The 18,493-nt window shown below is 37.3% G+C and overlaps 1 protein-coding gene across 7 annotated transcripts in view; it reads left to right on the plus strand.

Moving 5' to 3' along the window:
• Positions 1-16,200, plus strand: part of GRM5 (glutamate metabotropic receptor 5) — a 243,820-nt gene extending 227,620 nt beyond the window's left edge. For 6 of the 7 annotated variants that reach the window (XM_039718435.1, XM_039718438.1, XM_039718437.1 and 3 more), the window contains one exon: positions 8,808-9,630. In XM_039718435.1, coding sequence (XP_039574369.1) covers positions 8,808-9,630 — 823 coding nt within the window. Of the gene's footprint in view, positions 1-8,807 lie in introns of all 7 variants that reach the window. The other variant, XM_039718441.1, reaches the window with a different exon arrangement.
• The last annotated feature ends 2,293 nt before the right edge of the window (positions 16,201-18,493 follow it).

An 18,493-nucleotide genomic window follows, 5' to 3' on the forward strand; every position in this document is an offset into this window, starting at 1 on the left:
AAAAAACTTTTTAAAAGGGCAGAGAAAAACTGATTGATAAAAACATATTCAACATGAAAATATTGGTTCTTCTTAATCAAAATATCTTATGGAAAAGTGCTGAGTTTTACAGTTATTTTAAGGAAAGGTTTCAAAGTAATTTTAAATACAGTTTAAAGAATCTTTTTCATAACTTTCTCAATTTAATTAATATACTTATTTTTTGTTTTGTTATCATTATACTTTGCATTACATTAAGCAATGCTACAATTTAATGAATATCAAATACTAGATTTTTTTCAATGTTACTAGGATTAACTGCATTAGTATGGCTATTTTGAGGTTTTTCCTATTGAAATATTTCAAACTGCTTAATTCTGTGAAATACTTGGAGATTTCAGCAATTCTTCTCATTTTGAGATTTCCAAAAGTTGAACTGTCCCATAGGACAGAATTTTCATTTCTCCATATATGTCCTTTCATAAATATATAAGCACATTCATGCCAAAGATGGTTATACATCTTTCGTGAAACAATGCTCGAAGAAGCATTGTGCCATTGTGTTGTGTTCTACAAAGTGTAAGATCCATTTCACCATTTATTAAAATATCTACTCATTCCTTATCAAGCCCTGTAGGATATTTATAAATGTAACAGTAGAGCACAGGGTGACCAAATTATACCATCACTTTTCCCAAATGTTACTTCCCTCAGGAAATTTTATTATTGCAGGAAGGTGTTCAGGGAGACACTTGCACAGTGTTATGTTTCTCTTGGGTACAGCATTCACACACATACATAAGGCCATCAACACTCACAACACATAGCACACGCCTGCAGTTAAAATACCTTCAGAAACATTGATTGCTGAGTGTTGCACACAAAGTATATTTTTTGTCAACTGGGCTGGTTTCTTGTCTATGTGCCATCTGGAATTTTTTTCTTACATTGCATTGCCTTCAGAAATATTTATTCTTCATTTAAAAGCTATCTGAAATCAATATATAATAGAACTTTGAAGAGTGGAAAACTGCATGTAATTGTCAGACAATGTATTTTGTTGTACAGTATTCAGCTCTGTTTTACCTGGCCACATATACACATTTGAAAAACTTCTTTTTTATATCTTCACAGTGAAGAATCTGTTTGCATTCCAGACTGTAATCAATCCGAGTCAAGTAGAGAGGAAAAAAGTTTCCTGTTAAAGAGGATGCCCTAACAGTCAAAAAGATTGGAAACTCTGTCAGTCTAATAGTTCCACAGCAAGATTGTCAGCTGCAAGACCTACTCAAACAGTTAACACCTGCTGCTTAACAGAGAGTGCAATTGCATTTGATGGCTGTGTTTTGTTGTCTCCAGCCACAATGTCCTGGCCAATGGTCCTTGTCCAATTTTGTGAGCTCAGCAGAGTTGCCATTGAATAGCCTGGGAATCTCCCAGAGAGAACTCAGACACTGCAGGACAGAAAGTAGGTACATTCTTGTGTCCCTGTAAGTATCAGACCAGTGCTAGAAGTCATTGAGATGAAGAGCATATGAAAAAAGACACAGAGGGGCCTGACCATTTGTGAATGATGAAAAAACTCATCATCTCATGGGACAAAGAGGTCCCATGATACTGACCAAATCCTGCTTACAGTCTAAATAATGCCATGCAATTCGTATTGGGCAGTGTTGCTCAGCTCATGTCCTCAAAGCCCTAGTGCAACATCATATTTGTGTCTAACCTTGTCGTGGACATTTTCCACGGCCGGGCCTAACTATCCCTTTATATTAGTATTAAAAATGGCTTTGGATTTTTCAAGATGAAAAATTACATAAAAATAGAAGTAGTGGGTACATTATGTGACACCTTGTAAGGTTATTTCCAGTTAGGGAAGTTACAACATCCTTATCACCTGTGAGAATCATTCACACATATTTGATAAAATCAACTATAGAAATGTTTTATGAAGCTTTCACAAAGCAGCCATCAGAACATCAGTTCTTTTGCATTTCTTGCATAATATATACATTTTTTATTTGATCGAATGCAATGAACAAGAAACTGCTTAATAACTCAAAGGAGTAATTTTCCTGATAAGTCACATACACAAAAATAATTCTGTAATTCTTTGTTAGGCATGCCAAACATGTAAAGTTCCTCCAATTGCATGCTCTTTGCAGAAGACAGAAGTCAAAGCAACTCTTGAATTTGGAGATACAACTGGGAGAGTTAATTTTTTTTGTTGTTGTTGGTTTTTTGTTTGTGTTGTGTGTGGTTTTTGTGTTTCTTTTTTTTTGTGCACTGCTTTTACACTTGATTTCAGTGTCAGGTAAGGTGATGGTTTCTATTTTTCCCAATTCCCACTTCATAACTTTAGCAATGAAAACTGAAAAATGAGGTTGACCAAGTAATGCTGAAAACACCTTAAAGTATGTTCTACTTTAAGTGGAACTCAGGAAGCAGAGCTCAGAGTTCAAGAGGTGTCATTGTCCTCTCTCCATCCTGTGAATAGAATGCTCCAGTGTAGCAGAGATGTGCTCAGAGGTGCTTGAAAGGGCTTTTTTTCAGACAGCATAACACAGCTCTAGTTACCTTAATTAACAATAACAATGAGGTCATGGTAGTAGAGGAATAAAGATACACCTCATACCAGGATCACTTTTGCATTTTGGTGATGACCACTGATGCACTAGAAATGTTTCATTCAGATACCAGACCTTCCATTTCCCAATCTAACCAGGCATGCTGCTAAGCAGTTACCAGAATCAGCAGCACTGGTGGCTGCACTGGGAGGTCACTGGCAAAGGTTTTGTCCATCAACTCTCTCTCACTTTGTAGTTTCTTTCATACTTACAAATTAAAGTCACTCATATAAATGTCAGCTGGGATTTTCATGAGGAAAGCAGGCATCAAAAGATTTGTAGAGTAATATAAATAATTGCTCTTGATGTTCACAACAGAAAACTACTCTGAAAAATAATTGCAAATAATTGTTTATTTCTAAAATTCAGGACTTGACAAAATCATTTTTTGCCCTGTATAATTTCTCTTTTCTGTTTTGTTGTCATTTATTTCCACAGAAAAAGTAGTATGAGATTAATTTAAACTAAATAACTTGAGTGATATATCACTAGCAGGTTATTTGTGTATGGCAGAATTGTCTTTTACCTAGGGAAACAATTACATAGGCATGTAGAAGTTTTCTTAAAAGCTTTTTATAATTAGAGGAATAGCAACAAAATAAAACATTACAGTGGTAGAATTTACTTAATTTACACACCTTTGGTTCTGCATCAAGTTATCCAAGTTTTTCTATATTTCTGGGAGAAACTATGACTTGCTTCTTCATAATTGTATACTGAAGTTCACCACTTCTAGCACTTATTTCATTTCAGTGTTTTTAGCATGTTGCCAGGGACTTGCATTCTCGCAGGGGTGAAGAACTTGGGTCACTACAAGCAAAATAAATAATGATCTGAGATTATTATTTATTGTTATTACATATGAGGAGACAAGATGAAACAAAATGTATATTTGCCCCTACTTGAATTCATCATGGGCACACACACATACCATCCCTTATGAAGAATCAAATATAAATTAAGTCTAGAGATAGCACACAAATCCTTTTCAGGCAGAGTAATTATATCATTGAGTCCTTAATAAGGTTTCAGCAGAGGAGTCTAAAAGGAGAACAGGTTCTTGCTATTTACTTTGAATAACAAGGGTTGTCTGGCAGAAGGTTATATGGGCTGAGCCAAGTACAGAAGTTTATCCTGCTTATCACTGCCAGCTGCTTCTGGGGATAACACGGGAAGACTTCTTCCTTAAAGATGCTAGAAGTCTGAACAGTGTTGAAGCTATACCTTAATTGTAACACTCCAGCCATTGAAACATCTGGGCACAAATTTGCTACCAATTTTGGCTCCATGAAATTTAGACCAGTGTTCTAAAATATGAGCTTCCATTCATGGACTTAGGAACTTGAAATAGTTCATTATTATAGTCACATGAGGACAGGCTGCAAACATATCATACATGTCTCCACCAAATTATTGTCCAGTGTGTGTTTGCAGTTGTACCATTTCAAATTTGGAGTTAGCTACCCATATTAGTATGTGACAGAGAACAAAAATTCCCTCACATTTTTATGGTTCCACTTATAATTTGGTTTCCACTGCTGAGTACTACTATGCAGCTATGCATTCTGGGCTTTCTTTAAAATAATGGATTCTACCACCTTAAACTGGTTTTTCCTAGTTCAGTCAAAGATATTAAGAGAACAAGTGACTTATTTTCAAATTGCACATGTTTTCAGTAGCTGTTCCCAGTACCAGTCCCTAGGCATTCAGCACCAGAATTAATTTTAGCAGCTCTGGGTAATTAATAAGAATGACATCCTTGTTAAAATATGAGAGTTTTCAGCTGCTGTGTCTGTAAATTCCTCTTCCTGTTTTTCATTTCTTCTGCATTTTGAAGTACCTTACAAAACAAATGTGCTTCACTAGCACCTGGCTAAAGAAACACTTGTGGCAGACCTTTGCACCATCTCATAAAGAATCATACAACACAGGAAAAAAATGCTGCAACAAAACTTCTACTATCTCAACAAACACAAAAGACCAAGTGATCCATTCTAGACAGCTAAAAAAATATGTGTAAAGGGAGGGGAATATTTTTTCACATCAAAATATGTAAAAAGCAGTTAATAGCTGTCATGAACAGAAAAAAATCCTTAAAGACAAAACGCAAGTGTCTATAAAGAAATTCAGTAAGAGAAAAAAATGGAAAACAAAACTAATTGCTATTCTGTCATCAAGTGGACAGCTATAGAAGACATATTTGAAATATCAGCTACTTCAAAGTTTTGTCATTTATTCTAATTTCATTTCTTGTACGTACTATGTAAGTCTAGAAGGCAGAGAAAAGGCCAGTCTATCAAAATCAAAGCAGCTTTTAGTAAAGACAATGGAGAAATAATTACTGTCTGCTTCTCAGGAAATCTCTCTTGTGCATAAAGCCGAACCCAATTAACCTATAGCAAAGGAAATTAAAACCAAAAAAAATGTTCTGCAAAATGCTTTGATTTACAAAAAAAACCCAAAAAAAAACAAAAAAAAAAACCCACCTGAACATTTTGGTATCACTGGTATTTACAAAAAAAGAAACCAAAAAAACAAAAAAAACCCCACCTGAACATTTTGGTATCACTGGTTGAAGTTTGCTGCATTCTCTTCTGCTCTATTCAGTGTAATGTGCCAGCAGAAGAACTGGCAGAGCAGAAGAGTAGGGTAGAAAAATTTGTATTCAACCAAACTTTGTAGTGAAATTCCTTTGGGAGTCCAAAAGTGTAATTCCTCTGTTTTTAACTGATGAAGCCAAAACCTGTGTACATAAAAGATCTAAAATTTCATTATCCTAAAGTTTCCCATCATTGAAGAGTCAAGGCAGAGATGGGCATAGTAAATGTAAACAATTTCATTCCTAGACATCCTATTTTATGTCTGTGGTCTATCTTTATTTTTCTGTTTTTAAGTTGTGAGCATTGCATGGTTTCCAGTTGACTTGACACAGTATCAATCAATATGCAGTTAGAGCAGGATCTTAAAGTATTGTCACAGCAATTTATCCACAACCCAATTTCATGCCAATATAAGAAAACAAGTAGAGCTCCTTTCACAGAGGCAAAAAAATGATTGCATGCTTCAGTCCAGTGTTGACTTCCTAGTAAGTAGGTGCACATGATAAAGCATAGGATACATTTCCAACATGAAAAATCTTTAGCTGTAGGCTTCACTCCTAACTGAAATCAAGAATCAAGAAGGTTGGAAAAGACCTCTGAGATCATCAAGTGCAACTGTAAACCCAACACCACTGTGTTCACCTCCAAACCTTTTTCCCATGTGCTACATCCAAACGTATTTTGAACACTTCCAGGGATGCTGATTCTACCACTTCTTTGGGCAGCCCATTCCATTGCCCCACCACCTGTTCAGTGGATGGTATTTGTGTCCTATTCAGTTTTTAATGTCAAGGAATTTGCAGTGAATAATGGTCAAGTCTTTCAGACTTGCACAAAAATTGCATTAAACAGCTATTGGGTCTCCTTCCGAGCCCTAGGATCAACATGACAGCCACATGCAGAGATTACTCTTGGGCAGAGTACAAAAGAAGTGTGAGCGTATCTGCCAAGACTGACTCAAACCCCAGCTGAGATTCAGGGAGGCTGGTGACTTGCACCACTGAAGATTTAACTGTTCACTATCTTTCCAAAGGGTTCAATGTAAACTCAGATTTCATCCTTTCCCATTCCCCAGGTTCTTCAGCCTCATATCCCTCCTTAATTATTGTCTCTTTAACTGTGACCAGGGAGGGAGTAGCATATTGCCTTCATGAACTCTTACAATCTGACCTTCAGGCCATGAAAATATTTATATGCATTGAGTACACTTTTAAAGGGTTTGAACATCTGTACTAAGTCAGTGCTTGAAATCAGGAGGGGGTGCAAGAATACACCAATTTCTTTGGGCAAGCATTCTTATTTACATTGACTAATCCTTCATGTTAATGGCATTTATTTCACCCCTGTGGCAGGCAGGCCTGTCACAGGTCCTTCTGAGACCTCACCAGGAGGACATCCAGGACTGGATCTGCATCCTCTCTTTCTTCCTAGTCAAAGTTACAAGTGCCAGATCATTCTCCCTCCTGGTCCAAGTCAAACACAGCAGCAACTGGGACAAGGTTTCATGGTCATCATACCTGAACTAGAGGCAAGATCTCATCTGCCAAACAATCCAAATTCTGCTCCTGCTGCTGCCACTGAGATCCCACTGAGCTCAGGACTCAACATGATCAATGAGCCAGGGCTCTCAAAGAGTTCTCAACACCCACAGAGTATGTGTTGTAAAGAAACAAGTGCGTGGTCCTCAGAGGGAACAGTTTTACGACATTAGTGCCACCTCCTGCTCAGTCCAGAACTGGACCCCCAGAGATTCAAAGAGTCAAAATGAGCAGTGCTACAGGACAGTTTGCTTTTCCTTCTTGCTCTGATTGGAGTACAGCAGAAGGAAGTGTTTGTCTGAACAGCAAGTTACAAGCCACCAGCTGTTTTGCCTGGCATTTTGGCAGTAGGGGCCTAATAGACAGCTTACAAGACACAAATAAAATCCTGGTGACCATTGCAGCAAAGGGGCAAGCCCATATGTGCTTATACAGCTCCTTTGCCAGTCCTCCCTCTACTAAAGTACCCATTGTTTTACATTGTGTTTGTCTACTGGATTCTGTCATGCTTCTTTTGAAGGGGAAATCTGTTGACCTATGTTGTGTTACATGATCCATTGTAATTCCATGTAACATAATCACAGATGTGAACCCACTAGGAGGTTTTATTTTACACTCAGCATGAACTTTTTTTTTAGAGGACCAGAAGAGCTATTAAATGGATAGTCTGAGGGAAGCCTCCATATGAAGGCTGATATAAAGTCATCTGTATTTACTAAAGTATGTGCTTTGCAAACTATTATGCTGCAGGCTAACATGTGAGGATATATATTGCAGACTTAAAAAGCAAACAAAAAACAGATTTGCAATAATTTGACAGGGTATCCAATGTTGTTGTCTTGTGACAAATACTAAATGGCTATAGCAAATGTTTTGGAAAACAAAGCTAATTGTCTGAAGTTTTGATGTGTTTTATCTATAAACCATGTTTATTTGTATGTGTAGACTGTTTTTCCTGTTGACATCATTTCAGAGTCATTGTCTGTTTCAGCTAAGAAATATTTCTAATATCTTCCTTATTTCCAAAAACTATATGTTAATGTATGTGCGAACACCAGCTCATCAGACTAAGGAAGATATAGAAGGAAATACTATGTGTTTATAAGGGCCACAGCTGGCTTTTCTTAGGTATCAAGAAGAGACAAAAAAGCAGCTTTGATAGAGTATGACAGGATCTGAAGAGAATTTACCCTGAGAGGACTCATTTTGTAGTGGAACAAAAGTGGAACAAAATTTTTATTGCTGTCTCCAAACTCATGTTACCATGAGGAGCTGCTTATATAGCTTGTCTGGTATTTCTTTCCTACTAGGAACATAGTTTCATTCTCTGAGCTGACCTGAAATTTGAAAAAAAAAAATTATTTCATTAATTTAGTGGCAGGCAGCTTGCCAAGTACCTTGATTAAGAGTTGTTGCCCATTACCTACAAGTCCCTTTCTGTGCATAGCTCCAATGTTTTCAAGTAGTGAGACATAAACAGATTTTTTTTTCCCAGCCTTAACAGATTATGCTTCTTCATCTCCCAGTCTACAATCCCTGCCCCCATACCAGGAACCCACGTTCAGACCACTATACCAAGCTCCTTACCACTGAAAGTTCCCAGGCCAGCCCACATCCCTGCCCCTGCACCCTAGTCAGTGCGAGTCTCTCACTCACTCCCTTCAAGCATTTAATTCTTCCTCACCCCTCTGTGCATCCGTCAGTCCCAGAGGCCCTCTTCCCGACACCAGTCCAACAGAAGGGAAGCTGCTCTCTCCCCCAGCATGGACACTGCCTGTGCCCCAAGGGCCTCCACAGAGGGGTCAGCAGTGGCCATGAGCTAGCACAGGGCAGGTGGTGGCTGCGTGCACAACTGGCCTGTGAATAAGCTGACATGCTGCCTGTTGTCCTAGAACATACAGGTATAAATGATAGATATATTGCAATAAATAGATATAGATGAAATTACAGTCAGCTTTATGGTGAATATAAACTCTGAAATACCATATACCCTTGATATAGGTACAGCAATTATATTTTTAACTTTGTTGCAAGTTACCATCTTATTTCATTTATGTTTACAGCTCTAATGGGAAATCAGTTTCCTGGGCCCAGAATGAGAAAAGCAGCCGAGGAGCACACCTTTGGCAGAGGTTGTCAGTCCACATCAACAAAAAAGAGAACCCCAACCAAACTGCAGTGATCAAGCCTTTTTCTAAAAGCACAGATAGTAGCCGCCACAGTAGCAGCGCTACATTTCCGGAGGCTAGTGCCAAAACGCTTTATGATGTTTCAGAAGCCGAAGAGCAATACCCAGCTCAGTACCGACCACAGACTCCCTCACCAATCAGCACTTTGAGCCACAGAACTGCCTCTGTCAGCCGAACAGAAGATGAAGCCCCTACCTTCCAGTCAGAGCCTCCTCAGCGAAGTAGCTCCTCTCAAGGCTCCCTCATGGAGCAGATCAGCAGTGTCGTTACTCGCTTCACAGCCAATATCAGTGAGCTGAACTCTATGATGCTTTCCACATCTACTCCAGGGACAATGGGGGCTGCTCCTATCTGCTCTTCGTACCTGATTCCACGGGAAATCCAGCTCCCTACAACGATGACCACGCTTGCAGAGATCCAACCGCTTCCTGCCATTGAAGTCAATGGCGCTTCGCAGTCTGCTAGGAAACCTTCAAATGACAGCATCAAAGAAGGCACTTCAGAGACCCCAACAGCCAAGCAAGACCTGGAGGAGTTGGTGGCTTTAACTCCTCCTTCTCCTTTTAGAGACTCCATCGATTCTGGAAGTGCATCTCCCAGCTCTCCAGCTTCCGAATCAGCTCTCTGTATCCCATCGTCCCCCAAATATGATACTCTCCTCATCAGAGATTATACTCAAAGTTCTTCTTCGCTGTGAATGTAGTTCAAGATGATGTTGGGGCTCAACAACTACAAGCAAGTAGTGAGGGGACAGTCAAGTCTTCAAGATCTCCAGTGTTTACGCAGACAGAGTAAGAGGCATTGGGTCATCTTGTGAGGAATGGAAGTGAAGAAGAAGAATCACTTGAGAGGTGGAAACATCAGATTAATTATGCTGATTTAAAGACAAAATGACTTTTGGCAGATTATCGTGGCCTTAAAAAAACATGGGCTTTTCAGAAACACTGAATCTATTTTTGAGGGCTTATAAGGAGTCTGTTAATCCAGTTACATACCAAGTGCTTTGCTTTAGTATTACAATGAACTGTGTGTACAATATAGGGGACGGGGGGAACTAGATTGTAAACAACTGTACAATGGTTTGTTTGTTTACTCTGATCCCTTGCCCAGAAGTGAACCTTGATCTTTTATCAAGAATAGAAGACCAAACGTTGAATGTACATTTTCTAACAGACTCAAATCTGGGACCAACATGTCAAGCTTTCTCTCTTTTTTTTTCTATGAAGATCACAAAAAGCAGTAATGTATGTTACTACGAAACTTTTTGCTGAAGAATATTGTGTCTGTGATACGTTACACGTGGATAACACTAAGCTGAGGCTTTGCAGTGAGTGACTGCAATATGGAGGGCTTTACAAGTGACTTCTCAACCTACGCATTTGTTTATGGAATTCTCTTCTATCAGTATCAAATTTCAATTTGTTATCATTGGATTCACCTTCACAACAACAAAACCCAAGGAAGATTTCCTGACTATTTCACCATGTTGCCAACTAATATTGAAGTAGCAAAAAATATTTTCTGGAGTACTGTTTTGTAATTCCCTTACCAGGGCAAGTTGTTGAGATGAATATTCTCTTTCTAGCAGCACTACCAAGCTACATTATAGCTGCACTCCCTAGAGAAATTAACACATTTTTATGGACATCCTCAATAATGTTACCAGTTAAAATGCATATTCAGACTCCCATCTTTGCTTGTAACAAACAGGTAAACACCCTAAGGATTTTCTCCATCCTTTGAATGACAGAATTCTAGGATACCAATTTGGATTATGACAAATGCTAACTGTCAGTGGGAAAGGTTGTCATAATCTTAATTAATATACACATATATATGGAAAAAACCCTATGTCAAAATCTGCTTAGAGGCGATTAAGCTACTCTTTATTAAGCAAAAATTTTAAAATTTGTTTCGCTGCTGATGCCTTGCAGCTACGAACAATGAAAAAAAAATACATTCAAAGCAATACAGAGTAAAGGTTAAAAAAAGAAGACCTAATGAGATATGAACCAACAGAATCTTTGTTTCTTAGCAACTCACAGAAGAAACAAGGGGATTCCTCAATTTCTTTTCCTGTATCAAGGTAGTACAGTTTAGTGCACTTCATACTGTCACAGCACTTTTTTAATACAGGCAGGGAAGAGTTTTAAAGTTTGAATAGTAGCTAAATAATTTTTGATAGGTGTAGTTACATAGAACTTGTAAGTCAGACCCTAAACGCACACTGTATTTGCTCTCTTCTTCATGACATAGCTGTCCTCAGGTGCCAAACTTTTATGGGTTTGTTTTATTTCATTGAAGGATAGCATGAAGTGATGAGTAATGTACATTAATTCAAAGTTGAGTTGATGTAGCCTTATATAGAAGACAGCCTCAAGGAAGGGAGCCTTGAAATAAGGCTGCTATATTTTGTTTTCAAAACCTTTAGATCTTGTTTCTTCGAAGATAACAAATATTTTGTAATCAAAATTCATACCTCCTTTTCCTCCCCCATGTTCCAAATAGCTGTGTGATCAAACAAGTACAAGATGAAAGCACATTCACGTATTTTAGCAAAAAGCATTTTCTATTCCTTTGGGATGCTTGCTTCACTATTATGTGTTGCACCCCAATTTGCTGCTCAACAACATTTAAAAATGAAAAGTAATAGATGACTGAATGCAGACCAGCACCTCACAGAGATACTCTAGTGACTTTAGAGCCAGACAAAGTTATCCAATTGCAGTCTGGGCATGCTTGTCTTGTCAGGTACAGTCATTTTTCAGCTTTGCATGAACAGGCAGGTCACAAAACAGCTCTACTCCAGAAGGCAGATCCCTACACTAAGGCATGACTGAAGGTCCTTGTTGCCCATATGCAGTTCTTGCATCCTCGCATGACTGATCACACAGACTCAGTTCTGTGCAGCTGCACGGTTCCCAGACTAGAGCTCAGTTTTGCCCTCTTGGTTCACAGAACTAGCATGTCTCATCATTCCCTAGCTGTCCATGTCTTCAGGAGAAAGCATCTTCTGTCACAGATTACAATCCACATTTAAGAGAAAAGCATGTCCAATCAGTCTGTGATACAAACATTCTTATTAGGGGAGTTTATACCACTTAAATGTTGTTCATGGAAGACTTATATGATAATATTTTTCTCCCATCCGTGCAATACTGTTCTAATATAGAGTGTACTGAGATAACTAATGTGAATTTTGAAGAGATTCTATTACTACCTGTTCTCTCATACTTCTAACTATTGACCAATATATTTACAAAAACATCCTCCACCTTGATCCCTCCCTAGCATTTTAGATCCCCTATAGTCTTTTACTTATGGTGGTGTACAATTAATAGAATTGTATTCCTGCTAAAATCTGTGGGTTTCATTGCACTGTGAAATAATCAACAGTGGAAATAAGGATTATACAGACAAACATAAAAATCTTTTCTTAAATACAAATCTAGTAAAAAGGAGTGAAAAATAGAAACTGTCAAGCTCAGCATAAATATACCTCTTCTGCTCTCAAACTGCACCATAGCTATTGTTCAGAGCTTCCTGACAATGGTCATGTGTACTGTCATGACAATTTGGGTGTGGATGCACCATGTGCCCTGCATGCATGTTTTAAGAGCCTAAAACAATAACGTTGTGCAACCCAAATTTTAAACACTTTTGTTCACTCTCACTTTCGGTGGAGTCATGTATCTTTTGTGTATCTACCAGCCACAGCAGACATTTCAGTGACACAAGGAACCGTGCTACCCTGCTGAGGTAGTATCCTCAAGGAGTCAGTCTATTTTTAATGAAAATGGGCAACCTTAGAGACATTTGAAAAAGGCAGAATCTTCTTTAATTGTGCAGACTAGAGTGCATCAATGTCATTTTTTATTATGTGTTTGAATTTCAACAAAGTGAGGAAAGGTTTTGTGGAGAAGAAGGCAAAAATGGTGTAATGCCTGTAGTAATAATCCAAATGAGCCCAACAGGAGATTTGCAAGACTGGAAAGTTCTTTGGGAGAAGCCAGTGGGTTTGACATAAGAGAAAAAAAAATTATGAATGACAGACATCATGACTTCATTATGCTGTTTGTATGCTAGTCTGTGTTTAGGACATTAAGCTAGAATGGCAAGGGTTTTCAGATATAAATGCAAAAGTTACAATCAAGAACACTTTTCAATCTAACTAAAGACTGTGCAAGTACCAACTGAACGGCTTGAAATTTGCCTTCCAATATAGTGCTGCTGACACAAAGGGAATTAAAGGATTTGGAACTACTGTCATTCTTCACCACATGGACCTCAAAAAAATCTCTTATTTCTTTTGTGCTTGAGGCCAGCTCTAAAGAGTGATAGTGTGATCACCTCTGGATCTGTGCTTTGAAATAAAGTGAGTCACTCTCAGGCCACTTGGAAAAGATACTTTGCAATATTGAAAAACTGTATTTTTAAATTGTCTCTGAAGAATGATTGCATGACTTTGAAGATGTGCTTCCTTGTACTTCTATCTGAATATTCAGTGCCTAGACTCATGCAGATACCTTAGACCAGAGATTTTTAGACCACAGTCCACAAATCACTTGTTGATATTTCATGGAGCCTGGTCGATCACAAGGTGCTGGCTTCTTCCATTGATTTCCAGCTACAAAAGTGAGATAGAAACTAAATGCTAATTAAAAAACTGTTATAAGTTCTAAAAGAAAAAAAAATATGTTAGTTTGATTGGATGTTTATTCAGTTCCTGTGTTTGTAAAAGGAAAAGTTTTGTTAAAAATAAGCTATCAAAAGAGAGTAAATGGGAAGATAAACCCATGACTCTCAGGATGATAGAGGAGTTCCCCTGCAAATGTTTTCTTTAATGTGCAATGCCAAACTGAAAGACAGCATAGCTGTGGGTGTAAGTTTTGTAAAGGAAAGTGTGCAACCTTGTTATTCTGCTTAATACATCATTTATGAGGTGAGAGAATAAAAGATGACAGCAACAGACAGCATAAAAAAGAGTTGGTTCCTTAGGGAAATCAGAGCACTATGCTCAGGACTAACAATGTGAACACAAATTTTGCATTGTATTGGAGACCAGTGTCAGGTCTGGTTTGGCTGACCCCAAAAAGAGTCTTTGGAGCCTAAAGTTAGGATTTCAGTAGAATTTAATACCTACATTTAAAACTCAATTTCAAAGCAACTATTCAAATGCCACCTTCTTCCAGCATCTACCATAGTATGTCTGTGTATGCTCAGAACTAACCTGATCATCACACATCTAAGGATCTTGGTACCTGACTCATGTTAAAACTCATCAAGGATGCAGAAAACATAAGAGAGTACACAGAATGCACTGTACAGTTTCCTGGCTGGAAAGTTCTCCAATGACTCAGTGTTGAGATACCCTCTGTTCATTTCCCCAAGGTAGCTTCACAAGACAGGAACAAATTAAAAAGTGTTGCAGTGAAAAAGGAACAGTGCAACCTGATAAGACACACACTGAATAAATTTAGAGATCATATGTGACCATTTAATATAAAATACTTTAAAAATTTCTCGAGCAGAGACAAGGTATTTTAACTCCAAAGCAGAGGCAACCTTTTGTCTGTACTACATATTGGCTAAAAAAAAAGTTAAATGCTTCCCTGAAATATGTTTTTGTGACAGGAGGGAAGGATGTGCCCTTAGATAACTTTTTATCTGCAGAAATGTTGTCTTCCATCTGGAGTTCTCAGACCCCAACATAGAAAGGAGAGACTGAATCTTCTTGATTAGGTGAAGGAATTAAATTTGAATTCCTACTTCTCTGAGACTGCAGAAAAAGGTGCTTATTTCATTTTCTTCCAGCCACCTTTTACAAAAGTGACCTGGCCCATCTTTGAAACAAAAGGTATAGATGTCTCCAGAAATTGATCCCAGAAGAAAATTACCATTTTCTGCACATTGCATTTGCATACTGGCTCAAATAGAGTATTCCCAGACATCTCTTTCCTTGTTGTGTTGTTTTCTTGGGCATTAACTCTTCTCAAAAACTCCACAGAAAGGTTAGATATTTAACAAAAGTTCCTGACCTCCACACTAGAGCAAAAAACTACGTATTGCACTGAATAATTTTAAGTGCTGAAGTTCTTTGTTGGCACTGGCTCTTAATCTATTTGACCCAAATATTCATATAAAGATAATCAAAGTCGTATAGAGGCACTGAAGTCTAGATTTTGACTATTTGTTCTGCAGAGAATGATAATGACAGGATATTCTTCCTAGTCTCTTTTGAATCAAACAGCAGATGGATTTTATTAGGTTCATTCCTGAAGCTAAGCTTGGTGAATAGGTCCTTCCTACCATTCATCTTCATCAGTCCTACTCTGTCTGCTATCCCAATGGGAAAGTCATCCTCTAACTAAACATGTTAAGGGGGTGTGAGTGAACATGTCCAAAAATACCCATGAGGTCACAGTTTTCTGGCAGTTTAATGAATCTCCAAAAATGAAGTCAATACTCTCCATGAACAAGAAAGTCATTCATCTGCTACCCATTTCAGTATGCACTTAATTTAGTAAAGAGTGAAGCTGAATTACCTGAATTCACTTTTTTTTTTTTTTTGCGGTGGTTTATTATTTTATCCTCAGTTAAATTATATCCATTTGCCACCCACAATTTTATACTGTTTAAAGGAAAAGAGATACAGTCCAGTGAAGCATAAAGGTAAGTAAAAATTCATCTGGGTGATGAATTGGTATATATGGCTGGTTTTGTCTCACCTGAGCAATGACAGTGTTAACATACAATAAACATTAAGTCACTCCGATCTGCCAAATGGGAACAAATATACTATGTATATTACATGTACTAATAGGATTATATGGCAGCTGCTGGTGGTATTTGTAATTAGAAATCTATATAGAATATAGATGTTTTAGAGAGATGGTGCCAATTCCAAAAGATTTATGTGGGCTACAAGTGCTTGTAATTATTTTTTTTAATTTGCTAATAACTTATGAAGAACTGGTTTCAAACATTCTGTGACCGTTTGTTCTTTTTATGTTGTTGCTGCTTATACTATTAAAACATAGAGAATGTAAAGTTATTATTTTGATGTGAACTGAAAAAGATTTTTCATAAAATTTAACATTTTTATCAGCTTTGGTTTGCTTTCTACCTGTACAAATGTAATTTATTTTAGCATTGAAGAATACACTTGCTTGTTTCTCAATTGTCTACATCATGTTATAGTTGGTGTTTATGTAGAGTCAGGTACTTTTTGAACAGTATTAAAAAGAATCTGTGATATGACTGAAAACTGGATTTTTTTTTCCCCAGAACACTTACAGCTATCTTTTCAGTGCATTTTTCTACAAACCAGGAATGCCTATGCACAAACACTTGAATTATATTTTTCTCTTTTACTCCTCCATCTCTGTTGCTTTAAAGGATTAACTTAACATTAATGGTATCATACTTACATAACATTATAGTATAGTTTAATCTTTGTCTTTTGAAGCACACACAATCTCATTGAGGAGGCATTCGAGAGAAAACAGTAAAATAATCTAGGCTTGAGCAAGAGAAAACAAAGCTCTTCCACTTGGAATCAGATACCAAAACTTTATTTTTATAGATGTTCTAAGAAACTACTTTACTCCTGCAATTGTAGATTCACATCTAATCTTCAACTGAAAAAAAAATCAGAGAAATTTTTTTATATCCCTGAACATTTGGTTTTTATATCCCTTAACATTTGGTTTCCAGAGTTCTGCCTTTTTGACCACTAGGAATAGATGTCTTATCTCACGTCTGGCTACATTCTGTTTCCAGCCAATAGATTTTGCTATCTTCCCTGCTAAATGCTAAAAAAAACCCAAAAAACCCTCAAAAATACCCACAACAACAAAGCCACTACTCAATAAACCTCAACCCATATAAAAAAGCCACCAAAAAAACCCTCCTCAAAACCAAATAAAAAACAAACAAACAAACAAACAACAAATAAGGCCCATATACAACATAACAAAACCAACTTTCAGTGTGGAAATCCTCTCACTCCAAAAATCTGGGATTTGCAATAGTCTTAATATTCTTACATAGACTGGCAAGAATTTAGAATAATTATACTGCATGTAGTGAAATGCAGAGTATAAACTGCAGCACTCAGTTAAAAGCCAATCATACACATTATTTTCTAAACACATCTCTAGAGACACTGCTGAATCGGTTTATTTGCTGTTGACAAATTAAGGTGATTAATTCATAACACAATGGTAGGTAAAATGCCCAACTCCAGCTAAAAAACAATGTGAATTCATATCGTGTCTTTTAACCACCTAAAACCCCACATCTCAAAGTTAATTCTTTCAGTGTAGAAATCCACACCAACTGATTCAGTGAAATATACTGCTTTGTACCAAAAGAAGCATTGCAACTATGGCAGTTTGAAGAGAAAGACTTTGAAAACCATATGCAACATCTTGTTTCATTGCAGAATATTTTTAAAGCAGTGTCTGGAACACTAGATCAAATTTGTTTTGTTTGCAAGAACAGTTAATTTATGCCATGCTCTGTGACCACCTCTCAGCCATGTTTCTTCTGAGTTTCTGTTATCACTACAGAATGATGACATTTAGAAACTAATAAACTAATAATTACCAAGCCAAATTAAATCACAAATCAATGTTCACATTGATTAAAAAGAGAGGGGCACTATTCCATAATACACTTTCAGAAATATCAGGGCAATTAGTAATGAGAAAAGCAAAAGTTCAATTTCTTGAAAAGTTTTGGAGTCTAATTTCTCTGCCTGTCTGGAGCTTTATCTTTCCTTCATGTTTGGTCCATAATTGCTATTTGATTCCAGAGAAGGCTTACTGCCAGTACTGTCCTCCTCAGTTAAACTAATACATGGACTGGGTGCTCCTTTCCTTCTCACATCCTCTGGCTGCTCACAGAACACTGGGAAAAGGACTGGAATTTTAAGAACTGCAAACACCCTTTGGGTCTGTTCAGGGACTATTTATTAAATTTGTTTTCCTGTTGCAGGAGTTTAAGAACAAGTCACAGTGGAGTGCATGAGGCATTTATTACTGCAAAGGAAATGAATGAGCTTTCTTTTACATATGCAGAGACATTTGTGGTGTATTTACATTTTTTTCAGGACAGTAGTTTCAAATGATCATCTGCTTTTATTTGTTTCTTTGTAAACCCCATCTCACAATTTAGTCAATTTTTAGACTAAAACAAAGCAATCAGCATGCTCACTATGATTTTGTTTAACAGGGATTCAAAACTTACCTCCACATAAATTACTATATTTAAGTTCTTCCAGAAGATTAGCAGATGAAAACCTTCACTGTTAAGGGTTTCCTGGGCTTTCTTACATATGTTGTAACATATGAGTCATAGAATCACATAATTTTTTGTTTTGAAAAAGACCTCTAGGATCACCAAGTCCACATGTTAACCCATCATTGCTAAGTCCACCAGTAAATCTTGTCACCTTGCCCCACATCCTTGTGTATTTTTTAACATTTCTAGGGATGATGATTCCAACACATCCCGAGCAGCCTGTTCCAATGCTTGAAATACATTCACACGTATAG

Source organism: Passer montanus, unplaced genomic scaffold, assembly GCF_014805655.1.
Source record: "Passer montanus isolate IOZ18808 unplaced genomic scaffold, ASM1480565v1 scaffold4, whole genome shotgun sequence".
NCBI classification, from domain to species: domain Eukaryota; kingdom Metazoa; phylum Chordata; class Aves; order Passeriformes; family Passeridae; genus Passer; species Passer montanus.